Below are 14,098 nucleotides of genomic sequence, written 5' to 3'. Positions count from 1 at the left end.
TGGTGGTTATAATGGTGGGATGGTTAAGAGTCTTTGTTGTATGGTGCGATTTGGAAAGAGAGTTTTAACACCATCCATACTTAAAACGACGTTGTTCATGGAATTTGAGTGCGAAACCAATATGACGTCGTCTTAGATGTGTCATGTGTGTTAAATAAATGTGTTAGATCAACATTTCAATTATAAAGATTATTGTAGGGGTAATCAAGAGCTATTGCTATAAATGTGAAGGTTTTAATTGAGGTTAAAGAAATGGTAAGAGTTAAATTGAGTATGGAGTTAAATTTCAAGGGCCAAAATAAAATTTAACTCGTAATGTACGAAAATATCCCTGCTTTATTATACAAACTTCTCATAATAAAAAATAAAAAAATAAAAAAATGCTTCGGATCAAACAGTTGAGTTGTGTGACGGTGTATCTACACATTGGATGAATGATTTGCTCCATGCAGTCACGATTCCCGTGCTCTCTGCAGCGTCTATTCTTCTTTCTTTCTAATTTCTACTGTCTTCCACTAAAACTCCAAAATGAACATCAACATGGCTCTCACCAATCTCCCATTCTGTTCTCCACCACATCTCCACCGCTGCACCTCACTCACTCTCACTCGCTCCACCACAAAACCCACTCTTTCCGTAACCAATTGCCTCTCCCTCGAAGAACCCTTTACTGCTTCAATATCTAAACTCAGCGTCGGTCAAGATTTGCCGCCAAATTACGGCGATTGGCTTCCCAAACCTGACCTCGATAATCGCAGAAGAGCCGGAATTCTTCTACATCCGACCTCGTTTCGGGGACCGTACGGCATCGGCGATCTCGGCCAAGAGGCATTTCGTTTCATTGATTGGCTCCATCAATCTGGTTGCTCCCTTTGGCAGGTTGCCAAAACGTGATGATTTCTTCTTTTTGTTTGAAAATGATTTCAATCTGAAAATATCTAATTCTTGTTGCAGGTGCTACCACTTGTGCCTCCTGGCAGAAAGGCTAACGAAGAAGGTTCCCCTTACTCCGGCCAGGTTCTATTTTTTAATTTTATTTATTTGTTTTTGTCTCTTTTCGTTTTTGTTTTTAGGTGTAGAGGAGTTGACTGAGATTGAGGGTCAACTCTTTTATTTTGTTTTTTTTTAAGTAATGCTCTTGTGCTGAAAGCTTACCTGCTTTTCTTTTTTTCTTTTTTTTTTTAAGGATGCAAATTGTGGAAACACCTTGCTTATCTCACTGGAGGATCTTGTTAAGGATGGATTATTGGAAAACAATGAGCTTCCAGAACCCATGTGAGATTTACTGCTATGTTTTCACTCCCTTTTCTAGTGTTTCCTGTTTGTTTTTCTTGTTCTTATGGTTATATTCTTAAACGAACGCAGTCATGCTGAGCGGGTGAATTTTTCACTTGTTGCTGACCTTAAGGATCCCTTGATAACTAAAGTAAGATATTCATCACTGCCATTCTTCCCTTTCATCTAATTAAAATAAAATTGTTACATCATGTCTTTAACTTTGGTATAATGAACGCAGTACTTAATGTTTATTTTTCCTTTTATTTTAACCCGTTTTTATAGGCTGCAGAGAGGCTGATTTCAAGTGAAGGGGAACTCAAAACACAGCTTGAGAGTTTTCGCAGGGACCCTAACATATCAAGTAAGAAACCCAGTTAGTTGCACTTCTAATGTTTACATCCCAACATGCCTATGTTAGCTTGTAAAACATTTACTTTGACTTCAAGATGTTTGTCTGCAAACAAAATCTGATTTGAATTAACGTGCTGTAAGATTAGTATCTCTTTGATATCTTGCTTTTCTTTTTTATATTTTATTATTTTTTCTTGTTGGGATTCTTGATCCTGCTACGTTATGCAGTTTCCTCTCTGCTAAGTACATTCTTCAATTCTCAGCAAGGATTTTTCTAGGAAAATATATAAGTATTAAAATTCCAGTCTTGTGATGGATTTCTTTATCCAAAGCTCATGTAAGGACACTTGTCTTAGATATGCACAGTTGTCACACATATTCTATGATCCATTTTCAAGTCTTAGACATGGAAAACTTTGTCAACTCTTTACGAAGTAGATCAGGGATGGGTGGTGTTATTGTTTCCAAGGCGAACAATGATTAAATTTTATCATAGGTTTTTCTCTTGTAATGATGTGATCTCTTCTCCATGTTGTATAGGCTGGCTTGAAGATGCAGCTTATTTTGCTGCTATTGATGATAGTTTAAATACAATCAGCTGGTACAATTGGCCTGAACCTCTAAGAAACCGCCATCTTGCAGCTCTAGAAGAGATTTATCAACAAAAAAGACACTTCGTAAGATCATAATGAATGCTTTCCAGTTATAATTTATAATTAACACTTGATTCATATCTTCCTACTTGTAGCCAGAAGTTGTTTTGCAGAGTCACTTATGCTTTTGAATGCAGATAAATGTGTTTGTTGCTCAACAGTTCTTGTTCCAAAGGCAATGGCAGAAAGTTCGTAACTATGCAGAGAGTAGGGGAATTAGGATAATGGGAGACATGCCCATATATGTTGGTTATCATAGTGCAGATGTTTGGGCAAATAAGAACCAGTTTATACTGGTTAGTTTCTCTAAAAAATCTGACTCTGAAGTTGTCTGATATACATTTTTTCACCCCATTTTCCTCCTTGTGATAATAAAAAATCTCTACTTATCTGGCAGAACAGGAAAGGTTTTCCTCTTTTAGTTAGTGGAGTTCCACCCGATGCATTCAGTGAAACTGGTCAGCTGTGGGGCAGGTTTGATCTTAATCCCAGGATAAATGTTTTGCCATAAATTTACTAGTTGAACCTTTTCCATCTTTTTTAATTTTTTCTCACGAACTTTTTGTTGTTGTTGAAGTTATGTGGCAATTTTAACAACCATTCCCCATGATTATGTTATTTTTGTTCCTCTTCTGTTTCCATAACTCTTTAACCACCTATGACAATATCCTGATTGATTTTTTTTATAAACCTTTTAAAGAAAATTTCCCCATCTTCTCCACCTTTATATTGTAATAATTGCTAACATGTCATAGTACATTGTAAGGCCTCCTTTCTCATTTGGGTATCTGATTTCTTATTTTTTAAAATTTTCATATTTTAATGAGAAGTCCTTTGTATGATTGGAATGCCATGGAGAAAGAAGGATACTCGTGGTGGATACGCCGCATACGCCGTGCACAGAATTTATATGATGAATTTAGGATCGATCACTTTAGAGGACTTGCTGGATTTTGGGCTGTTCCCTCTGGTGAGTCTACACGAAGTTTATTTCAACATTTTACCTGGTGTGATGTGTTTTTTAACATGTGTGTGCTCTATAATGTGCAGAAGCAAAGGTAGCAATGGTTGGAAAGTGGAAGGTCAGATGCTATTATTTTTTTCTATCTATATATATTTGGTCAAACTATAATATGCTCTGTATCATTTGAATGATAGGTAGGACCTGGGATATCCTTCTTTGATGCCATTTTCAGAGCAGTTGGAAGAATTAATATTACAGCAGAAGACTTGGTACATAATATCATAACAAATTCTTAAATGTTTCTATGTTATTTTATAATTTGTCATGAGACGGATGTTGCTTGTCAATCATATATCAGTGAAATAAGTATATGAATCTTTCTAAGGCAAGCCCGTGTAACTTTTCTGGAGTTGTTATTTTATGACAGGGAGTTATCACAGAGGATGTAGTTCAGCTAAGAAAATCCATTGGAGCACCTGGAATGGCAGTCCTCCAGTTTGGTAATTATTAATTGCTTATTTTGTCTACCATCGTTTCTTGTCCTGCAGTCCTGCTCTAAAGTAGTAATTCTAAGTCTCATTTCCTGAATAATTTTATCATCTATTTATTCTCCAGGGTTTGGAAGTGATGCTGCCAACCCACATTTGCCTCATAATCATGAGTGCAATCAAGTTGTATATACAGGGACTCACGATAATGACACAGTAAGAATTTCTTGTCTTACATTTCTTAACACAGCATGTCTCTCTTCATGGGAAGGAGACCTGGGTATACACTTTGAAATATGTAAAAGCTTTGCTGATGCAACTGATAATATAAGATTTGTGATATGGGCACCTATTTTTCTTTAAACTTTATGATAATGATAATGGTGTTTTACCCATTGTGATAGCTACATGATATTGACATATATCTAGTTCCAAATTATTGTATGTCTTCAAATATATTAGCAGTTAACATTAATAAACATTGATAAGAGAATTCTTTCTGCTACAGATCCAAGGTTGGTGGGAAGCTTTGAAGCAAGGAGAAAAATCAAATGTGGGTGCTAAAGCCTGTGTGTAATAGTGAGATGCGAGTTTTTAATCAAGTCGGATGGGGTTCATCGCCTTTATTTCATGTTTCAGGTGATAAATTATCTCTCACTAAGTGAGCCAGATGACATTTCTTGGGAACTAATCAAGACAGCACTGGCTTCTGTTGCTCAAACAACAATAATACCTATGCAAGATGTTCTTGGACTGGGGAGTTCTGCCAGGATGAACATTCCTGCCACTCAGGTAAAAGTTTATTCCGAGTTTTCAGTTTGTTCCAGCAACTAAACTCTACGAAAAAGCGAACCATTTTAGCCTCGAAAAGATATAATAAAATTTATGAAATGTTGATCTTATGACCAATGCAGTTTGGAAACTGGGGTTGGAGGATTGAAAGTTCTGTGAGCTTTGATAGCTTGGAGAGAGAAGCAGCTAGACTTAAGGAGATGCTTTCAATGTACGGCCGATGTTGAATGTTGAATCCTTTTCTGATAGTAAAGTAGAAGAGTTTGCTTGGACACTGCAGCATAGCAGTTGAGAAGTGGAAAATGCTAAACCCTTGATGTTTGTTCCCAAGTTGACAAGTACGGATGTGTTGATCAATGCAAGCCAAGTTCCTGATCAAGAAATTTGAGAATGTTGGATGCTTCTATCAAAATTTGTAATGCGATCTAGCAAGTTCAGGGTCCTTGGCTGTATGTTTTGGTTTGGTGATCTGATGCCATACCTTGAAACGTTTTGGGAAACACAAAGCAGCAGCTACGGCATATCCACAAATGTCTGATGTCATCATGGTGTGGGGCAATTTTCTCAAATTATTGTATGTTTTTATTTTTTATTTTTTTTAAATGATAAAGCCAAGCTCTTGCTCTTGCATTGTTTTGTGAAATAAACCATGTTCATAAAAATAATAAAAAATGACATTTATTATCAACACGAAGTCCATAGGAAATAACTGGCCTAAGATTTTGAGAGTCCTACCTCTTTAATAATGTATAAATAAAACACATACAAGCAGCTATGGCATACCCACAAATTTCTGATGTCATCATGGTTTTATATGTGATAAAAAAAAGTGTCTTTAAAATTTAAAGATAAATTCTATTGCGCTGTTATTAGGCCAGCAATACTTTATGATATAGAGTGTTGGATAGTCAAAGGAGAACACGAATATAAGTTAAGTGTGACAAAAGTGATTTGGATGTGAGAAGAAAATCGATATAATACTCCAATCAAGAGGGTGGATGAGATGGAAGATGGATAAGGAGTGAAAAGTAGAGGAAGGCTTAAAAAGACTATCTAAGGTTGACCAACCTATCAAGGCATTGTATGTTGAGGCGACATCGATCACAATGTAATCAATGCTCAGTGTCTTTGATTTTGCACCCTTTCTAAAAGTGGTATATAAAGAAATGTACCCAAGAGGTCGAATCGCCATATCCCCCAATCTGAAAAGGTTATCTGGATTTGTCTTTAGATCCTTTTGTTCTATAAAAGTTTGCGTTGGCGAGGATCATTGTTATTTCCACGGGATCATTGTGTTCAGGTGTTATCCATTGAGCGTCCTCTTTAGTGAACGAAATGGTGGGCAAGTCGGAGAGTCTGTTGTTTTTCCTAACTCGGTAAATCTCTTTTAAATGACTTTTTCGTGATGATTTTGATATTCCTCCTTCCGCAAATCCTCCATTAATCATATGTATGTGTTTCTCAGGAGTTTGAGGTGGATGTTCTTGTTGTTCCCTTTTTTATCTTTTTTTCTTTTTCTCAAGTAGTTCGACCCATCAGCAAAGTATCTATTTAGTCGACTTTCTCTAACCAACTTTTCTATGATATTCTTTAAATCGTAGCAATCGTTAATAGAATGCCCATAAAATTTGTGATACTCACAATATTCTATTTGATTTTTCGCATTCTTGTGTTTAATTGGACAAGGAGGTAGAAGCTTTTTAGTATGAAAATTTTTTGTCCTATTTCAAATCGTTAGTCTCATTGTAATTTTTTTTGGCCAATTCTATAGTGCCTATCAATTGTTGTCTAACTTTTGCCTAACTTATTTTTTGTGATAAATTTTAAATTTTTAAAATAATTTATTTTTATATCTTTTAAATAAAATATTAATTTTTAATTTTTTTTAATAAATAGATACTATTTTTTAGGCACGGTGACATTCACTTTTTTTTTTCTCTTTCTAAAATTGTTAGTCACTATTTTTTATGACATTAACAACTTATGTACCAGTGTATTATACCAAATTAGTGTAAGATTCATGTATTACACTCCTCCCTTTATAATATCCAAAAAATTAGCCTTTCTCGAAACAGAGAGAGTGACTGACACCCACCAAAACGAGGAAATTCAGCCCCAAATCCGTCTAGGCCCTCTCCCCAGTCCCCCTCGCAACGATGTCGTCGTCGTCGTCGTCGTCGTCCTCCTCCTCCTCCTCCTCCTCCTCCGAATCGGAATCAGAACCTCCGACGGGCATATGCCTGATCCCCTCCCTACCTGATGACGTGGCACTGAACTGCCTAGCACGCATCCCTAGGCCCTACCACCCGGTCCTCTCCCTTGTCTCGAAGCCCATCCACTCCCTTTTCTCCTCCCCTCACTTTTACCACGCCCGCTTTCTTCTTAACTCCACCCAACACCACCTCTACCTCACGCTCCGCTCATGCGCCTCCACCCTCCTCTGGTTCACCCTCCATCGAACCCCGTCCCGCATCCTCCTCGTCCCGTTCCCCTCTCAACCCTCCCCCGCTATCGGCTCTGCCTACGCCGTTCTCGGTTCCACCATCTACGTCATCGGCGGCTCCATTAACGACGTTCCCTCCTCTCACATCTGGCTCCTCGACTGCCGCTTCCACCGATGGCGACGTGGACCCTCCATGCGCGTCGGCCGCGAGTTCGCCGCTACAGGAGTCGTCGACGGAAAGATTTACGTCATCGGAGGCTGCGTCGCCGACAATTGGGCCAGGTCGGCCAACTGGGCGGAGGTTCTTGACCCCGCCTCCGAGAAATGGGAGCGCGTGGCGAGCCCCGCGGAGGTTCGGGAGAAGTGGATGCACGCAAGCGCCGTGGTGGACGGCAAGGTGTACGCCATGGCGGATCGCGGCGGCATCGCGTTGGATCCCCGATGCGGCGCTTGGGAGAGCGTGGGAACGGAGCTGGACCTCGGGTGGCGAGGGAGGGCGTGCGTGGTGGATGATATTCTTTATTGCTACGATTACTTGGGGAAGATTAAAGGGTTCGATGTGAAGAGTGGGGTATGGAAAGAGCTGAAGGGGTTGCATAAGGGGTTGCCTCGGTTTCTGTGTGGTGCTACCATGGCTGATTTGGGTGGGAAGTTGGTTGTGGTGTGGGAGTGTGGTGGTGGGAATGGGAAAGACATGGACATTTGGTGTGCTGAGATTCAAGTTAGCAAGAAGAATGGTGAACTGTGGGGTGAGGTTGATTGGTTCCAGAAGGTTCTTTCTGTTCCCAAAGGCTCTTCTATTGTGCACTGTTCTTCAGTTGCTTTGTGACACTTGATCCAACAAGTGCCATTTACAGCTCCATTGTTGTATGAATAAATGGGGTTTGCTCAAAATAGTATGTGCATTTTACAACTGTATATTGCCTTGTGTATTTTAGGCTTTTAGCACTTTAATAGTTCAACATTCCCTTTGTTTGCGTTATGGATGTGGATGAGTAACTTGTAGATTGAAGGTTGTGTTTGTGAGATAAATCCATGGTGTATTCCACTGTATATGGTACTTTTCTCCATTCTATTTTGTTCCCTTAACTATTAGACAGTAATCCAAAGTTCCAAACATTTCTTAGAAAGTAATTGCTAATCCAAATTCTCAAACAAGAGGAATTATATATTAATATTACCTAAAAGGTTTTAAAAAAGAGTTTTGGTATGGCTAGTATGGATAATTAGTTAAGTATATTATTATTGTTCAAGCTTATGAACCAGTAATAAATTTGTTCATCTCTGGAGAGTGCAGTTAAACATAAAGCGCATATGGACAAGATAATGTTAATTGAACACCAGTGTATGCCAAGTAGAAAAGAATGAATTTAGGGTCACTTTACCACGAGCAGACGCATCTGAAGAAAGCGTACACAAAACTGATATAACCATATCATATTACAATGCACGTGCTTTGCGCCTGTTTATAATGGAACAAAAAATCAAAACTGTATATACTGAATACTTGCTGCTTCCAGTTCCTCTCAAATTATGTAACACTAATCGTGCATGAACATTAAATATGTGCCATGTTGGTGCCGCATTACATCAATTCTTTCCAAACACAAAGGAAAAGCATATTCTCCTGCACTAAATGAGGTTTGAAGAGAAATTATAACCAGCTTGAGCTAGCAATATCCATCTTCACTCTTTAGAAAGCCTAGGATTTGTTCCAGAGCCTGAGAAATACACAGCCTCAAGTCAGATAAGTGAAAGCGTTCCAATGGTAATTCTACTAATGTTTTCAATTGTATGTAATCAAGAGCAAACAATTAAGTTTAGGAATCAGAAGGTAATAAGGCAGAAAGTGACATGACCTCAATTGCAATAGCAGTTGGAGTCAAATCTGATACATCTTTTTGGCCCAGTTTTGCTGCTATATCTGCAAAATAACACAATAATCATATACAGATTTTCTAGGAAGCATACCATGAGATAGTTATGTTACTCTAGTGCTATATTTCCACATATTTAAGTAAGGTACTAGAGAAGAAGAAATAATATTATTGAGAACCATACTTTCTAAGGAGACCTTGGCATTGGCATTTGCATATGCTTGGCTTCGTTCTTCAAAAAGAGAAGACAAACGCATGAAAGTCTGCAAATTAAATCCAAAGTGTAAAATCAATATTGATCCCAATTGCTCCACTTTGTGATCAAATTCATATTGATTACTACCTTAGTGTATGCATCTCCTACTTCAGAATGTAGAAGTGGGCGAGAATTAGTTCCTACAGCTGTTATTCTCTGAGCCAATGCTTCTACAGGTACATCCAACCATATGCTAACCCCTTTGTGCATATATTTCCTAGCAATTCCACATATAATTAAGTATAAGTGAAGACTCAATAATCTCCATAAGAGTTCATCGTTAACATGAAGATTAAATTGGTATACCAATTAATAGGCCTCACAACAGCACCTCCGCCCGTGGATATAACATGTCTATGCGTCATTGACAACTTCCGCAACACCTCAGTCTGCAACCGTGAAAATAACCACAGAAAATGAATGGCTATATTGTGATAATAATAATAAAACAACAAAAGAATCACATAAACATTGATATGATACAATAACAAGTGTCCTTATTACACAAAGGTAAGGAGATTTATATCGCATAAACTGAAGATATTTTTGAACTGACCTCTTTATCACGGAAAAAAGTCTCTCCATAGTGCTTGAATATATCAGCTACTGAAGTTCCATCAACCTCCTCCTCAATCAATGTATCGCTGGTCCCATGAAAAAAGATTGCTACAGAAAATGTTGAGGTGGAACTATATACATATATTGTTCCCTTGAAATAATTTCTGATCTTAATTACAGTCAGTACCAACCTATCAAAAAACGAATAACAAAGCACTTGTGACAGAATCTTCCCTACAGTTGTCTTTCCAGATCCCATCATTCCTGCAATCTCAAAACCCAGAAATTGAGGACCAGAGTAATTAACAATTATTCTTGGCATCTATATTAATTAATGTGTACAACATAAGCACGAGTATTTCAACCGAAAGACTAACCAACAAGATATATACAGCGTCCACTTAAATACGGTTCCACCTCTTTGGATTTACTCTGAAATTTAAATGATTCAATCAAGTAAGACAATAATGGCATATCCATAACCACACCATAAGAAAGATGAAATGTGTCATACTTTTTTACCTTCAGAATCAACTCTTCACTGAGAGGAGTCTTAAAGCTTTCAGATTTCAATGTTGAAGCTACAAATTTGAAAAAATAAAAAAATAAAAAAATAATGAACACGAAAGTATGATTGCAATAAAAATTATATTAAAAAAGTCATTAATTAATTATCTTAGCAACCTGGAACTTTGTTATTAGAACATGCAATCTTCAAAGGGAGCTTTCTCTGTTGAATCTTCGTCGAAGGCACTGAAACAAAAACCCGAAGCTTCTTATGTTCCATAAAACCACAAGACACGTTAAGAGAACCACTTGGTACTGTTCTTCCACCCTTATCTGAATACACCATGGCTGGAAACTGTAACCTTTGAACAGCTTTAGATTCCATGGCTTCACTTCTACTGAAATGGTTTCAGTCGATATATCAGTGTTATTTTTTTTGGTAACTTATATCAGCGTTAATCCAGAATAAATCAAACAAATACATTTAAAAAAAAAAACTCCGACACTCGATTCACACTGTTTCTATGATTTTGGCTTGAATTCGGTTCTCCATATGAATGTTGAAAACAAAATATATAGAAAATTAAAAAAAAAAAAAAAACAGAGAGAATTTGAAATCTTAAAACTCTGACCTCGTACTTGTTACGTGGACAAAGGCTTTCACGGTTCGGAGGATTCGGGCGCCGAAAAAGAAGGAAAATATTAATGTAATATGAATGAATTGGTGGAATTGAATCAATTGATGACGAAAAAGAATGTGGAAGAGAGATCAAATCATGGTTGATTGAAAACAGAATAGTGTCATACATTATTATTATTATTATTATTATTATTGTGGTCATGTGGTGGATGATTATTAGTGAGACTGTAGAAGAGGATTTAGAATTGGAATTGTTTCACAATCTTTCTGTCAGTGCGAAATTTTCTGTCATTTATATTTTTTTTCTTATGAACAGAAATGGCATTATCAAATGCATGACACACACCACCATACGCACTCATGCAATTATCGCTTCTTCTATTCACCAAAAAGTGAAAAGAAACGGTTGTCTGGTGAAGAATAAAAAGCTGGAGAGGCAAGTAAGGGCCAAAATATGAAAAAGCTGATAAGATTAAACCTTTTTTATTTTTTTGTTATTGAGATAAGATTAAACCTGACATGCGTATGATAGGTAATTAATAGAGAAAAACCCAAATCAGCCCCTAACAATTACCTCGAAAGACAACGAGGTTCCTGACAAAAAAAATCCCAATCCGATCCCTGACAAAAAAAAAACTCAACCCGGCCCCCGACAATTACTTCGAAAGGACAACGAGACTCCTGTGCCAAAAAAAAATTAATGTTATTTTTTTTGTTACAGGGGCTAATCAGTCCAAAAAAAATTATCAGGGGCCGGATTGGGTGTTTTTTTTCTTGGGGGCCTCGTTGTCCTTTCGAGATAATTGTCAGGGTCGGATGGGGTATTCACTCTAATTAATAATACTAGTGTATGTTCTCGTAGCCGGTACGATAATACACAAAATTATATAAAAAAAATTTATTAAAAATTAAATAATATATATAATAATTATTATTATAAATATTTTATAAAATTATAATTAAAATTAAATTTTTAAAATTTTTAATATTAAAATATTAAAAATAATTAGTATTTGTCTTAATCAATTTGAGTTTGTTGAATAATCATCTCACTTATCCGTTTAAACAATTATTAGGAGTTAGAATATTGTCTTGTGTATATAGCAATCCATTGGATAATGATAAACCCTTAATAAATGGAGTATTAATACGCGGTTAGACTTGGTAGGAGTATCCGAATACGCGGGTACCCGACCCGTCTATACTCGATTGGAGAGGGTAATAACTTAACCCGAGTTGAGGCAGATTTTGCTCAGGACAGAGAACGGTCGGATTTAGGGTGTACCCGCCCCGAATATATACATATAAACACTTTTTAGGAATTAGGATTTGCCTCACATCACAGATTCAGATTCAGTGATTAACAACTTCAGTCCGTACTTTATAGCCATGCAAGATAAACTCAGTCATCCTCACCTAGAATCTTCTTCTTCTCGGCTTCTTCACAAAAAACCGCATAGCTCCCATCATCGTTGTTGCTGAGCCCATTGCCGCATACCCCTTCACAGCTCCATCTTCCTTCACAGCTCATGTCGTCATCGCTGCTCATCCCGTTACTGTCACTGTTGAGCCCGTCGCCACCTTTCTTCTGCCGAGTCCATTTTCTCTAGATAAATTCCCCCCATCTCTCTCTCTTATTGTGAGTCTCTTAAGTTCTTCTCTTCTTCTTCCACAAACTCATTACTTACTCGCCGTCGTTATGAGCCTGGACGTTGCCGTTGCAGTTTCATCTAAGTCTGTTACCGAATAAAATAGAATTTTTATTCAAATTGAAAATAGACATGAATGAGATTATTTTTGCATGTAATTTCTGAATTTTCTCATCCAAATTTTATCTATATGGTTGAGTATTTTAGTATGGGATTATCGTGGTTTCGTTGCGACGCTAATGTGATAAAAATTTCGGTAATTTCATAACTAATATATGAGACAGACCAGATTATTAAAGTAAGAAGGGAAATAACATTTAGATTTGCGTGTAAAATTTATAAAAGGTGATTATCTCAGAAAAATATATATGTATAGTTCAAGTGGAAGATTGTTAGGAAATTATTATCTCTTAATATATTTATGGACAATACATATATTAATTATAATTGCAAATTAAGTAATTTCACATTAAATGACTTATATAACGGTGATTTCATTTATTGTCATAAACGTTGAATTAAATAAGTCATTATTACTTTTGATTTTGATAAATGAGATTAAAATCATAGATACTATTTTATTTGAGTTTTAGGGTTTAATGAGTGTCACACTCAAATATAAATAACGACTTCAGATTTTTGGTCTCCAACCCATCAAACTTGCCTTCGTAGCTCTTTTCTCACAGTGAAATTGTGATTAACCCCAATCAGGAATACAGAAGATTTTGGTTGACGAAGATCAAAGAATCACAAGAGCCAAGCTCTCTTATCTCAATCATACTCTCGAATGAAGAGACGCTTTCGCACTCTCTGTTATATTTCTTAATGATTTAACATGAATGATTTTGAGGTTGAGAAATCCTAAAATTTTCAACTAAAATAGCATTTTTATTCGATCAAATAATAATAAATAATTTGATTGAATTAAATTATATTAATGTGATCATTGGATGATAAAAAATGCTAAAAAAATAAATAAATAATATTTTAAGAGTATCAAAATATTAAATTGTAATTTCAATTTACTTTTTTAATCAACGATAATAAATACCTTAAATTAATTAAATTTTTACAAAAAATTATACACCTAAAATTATTTCATTTTTTCAAAAATCTTTTGAAAATACAATGAGAGGTTGACTATTGAGAATTGAATATAATATTTTAAATTCTTATTTTCAATAAAAATATTTACTTAGTTCTATCCATCCTAAATAATTTTATGTTCACTATTACTTATCCATCTAAATAATTCTAACATTGATAGAATATTATTTTTAGATGCAAAAAATTTAAAATATATTTATTCTTTTTCAAAAATCAATATTCATATTTAACTTAGAATTTCAACAAATATGACAAAAAATATTATATTTTTTAGTTAAAAAAGTAAAATATCTATAAATATATTTTTGTACTTTAGCTTTATATTTTTTAAAAAATTTTGGCAAGTTAATGGAATCAAATCATATTTCTATAACATATATAAGAATGTATATTACACATAAATAAAAAAAATTAGGTATAGTAAGAATAAGGGTAAAAAACTTATATGCGCCAAGGGGAGTTCAAAATTACCCAAATCAGCTAAACGAAATTCTGATACATCATTCAACCAAAGAACACTTTAATATAATTCAAA

The 14,098-nt window shown here is 35.8% G+C and overlaps 3 protein-coding genes across 5 annotated transcripts; 2 read left to right on the top strand and 1 right to left on the bottom strand.

Moving 5' to 3' along the window:
- Window positions 1-394: 394 nt before the first annotated feature.
- LOC107604820 (4-alpha-glucanotransferase, chloroplastic/amyloplastic) lies at window positions 395-5,214 on the top strand. 2 transcript variants are annotated; one of them, XM_088491546.1, is made up of 16 exons: window positions 395-879; window positions 955-1,017; window positions 1,187-1,275; window positions 1,366-1,426; window positions 1,561-1,639; window positions 2,170-2,306; window positions 2,444-2,578; window positions 2,680-2,756; window positions 3,113-3,252; window positions 3,333-3,364; window positions 3,441-3,515; window positions 3,674-3,746; window positions 3,862-3,950; window positions 4,243-4,287; window positions 4,374-4,526; window positions 4,649-5,214. In XM_088491546.1, exons 1-16 carry the CDS (start codon window positions 529-531, stop codon window positions 4,751-4,753), a joined length of 1,704 nt encoding a protein of 567 aa, XP_088347672.1. In that variant the 5' UTR covers window positions 395-528; the 3' UTR covers window positions 4,754-5,214. The 2 variants fall into 2 exon arrangements, with proteins under 2 accessions (XP_088347672.1, XP_016162005.1); XM_016306519.3 differs by having other exon boundaries at window positions 2,420-2,578.
- Window positions 5,215-6,525: 1,311 nt separating this feature from the next.
- LOC107604821 (F-box/kelch-repeat protein SKIP6) lies at window positions 6,526-8,093 on the top strand. The gene has a single exon (XM_016306520.3). The coding sequence runs from the start codon at window positions 6,683-6,685 to the stop codon at window positions 7,796-7,798; it is 1,116 nt and encodes a 371-aa protein (XP_016162006.1). The 5' UTR covers window positions 6,526-6,682; the 3' UTR covers window positions 7,799-8,093.
- Window positions 8,094-8,324: 231 nt separating this feature from the next.
- Window positions 8,325-11,201, bottom strand: LOC107604823 (shikimate kinase 1, chloroplastic). 2 transcript variants are annotated; one of them, XM_088491505.1, is made up of 11 exons: window positions 10,800-11,201; window positions 10,345-10,565; window positions 10,183-10,241; window positions 10,038-10,092; window positions 9,852-9,924; window positions 9,659-9,746; window positions 9,409-9,491; window positions 9,190-9,319; window positions 9,031-9,109; window positions 8,829-8,893; window positions 8,325-8,690 (listed from the first exon to the last, which is right to left on the bottom strand). In XM_088491505.1, exons 2-11 carry the CDS (start codon window positions 10,550-10,552, stop codon window positions 8,640-8,642), a joined length of 891 nt encoding a protein of 296 aa, XP_088347631.1. In that variant the 5' UTR covers window positions 10,553-10,565; window positions 10,800-11,201; the 3' UTR covers window positions 8,325-8,639. The 2 variants fall into 2 exon arrangements, with proteins under 2 accessions (XP_088347631.1, XP_088347632.1); XM_088491506.1 differs by having other exon boundaries at window positions 10,345-10,562; window positions 10,800-10,923.
- Between the last annotated feature and the right edge of the window lie 2,897 nt (window positions 11,202-14,098).

This window comes from Arachis ipaensis, chromosome B6 (genome assembly GCF_059453495.1).
Source record: "Arachis ipaensis isolate K30076 ecotype BB chromosome B6, ASM5945349v1, whole genome shotgun sequence".
NCBI classification, from domain to species: Eukaryota; Viridiplantae; Streptophyta; class Magnoliopsida; order Fabales; family Fabaceae; genus Arachis; species Arachis ipaensis.
The sequence above is the reverse complement of the archived record's forward strand: the minus strand, read 5'-3'. Positions and strand labels throughout refer to the sequence as shown.

Excerpts from the sequence above, each read along its gene's own strand:
- LOC107604820 (XM_016306519.3), top strand. The coding sequence starts at position 529 with ATGAACATCAACATGGCTCTCACCAATCTCCCATTCTGTTCTCCACCA. Across the intron at positions 3,951-4,242 it reads GGACTCACGATAATGACACA|ATCCAAGGTTGGTGGGAAGC; the intron begins GTAAGAATTTCT and ends TTTCTGCTACAG. Across the intron at positions 4,288-4,373 it reads AGCAAGGAGAAAAATCAAAT|GTGATAAATTATCTCTCACT; the intron begins GTGGGTGCTAAA and ends TTCATGTTTCAG.
- LOC107604821 (XM_016306520.3), top strand. The coding sequence starts at position 6,683 with ATGTCGTCGTCGTCGTCGTCGTCGTCCTCCTCCTCCTCCTCCTCCTCC.
- LOC107604823 (XM_088491505.1), bottom strand. The coding sequence starts at position 10,552 with ATGGAATCTAAAGCTGTTCAAAGGTTACAGTTTCCAGCCATGGTGTAT. Across the intron at positions 9,747-9,851 it reads TGTTATTCGTTTTTTGATAG|CGATACATTGATTGAGGAGG; the intron begins GTTGGTACTGAC and ends TCATGGGACCAG. Across the intron at positions 9,492-9,658 it reads CTTTTTTCCGTGATAAAGAG|ACTGAGGTGTTGCGGAAGTT; the intron begins GTCAGTTCAAAA and ends TCACGGTTGCAG.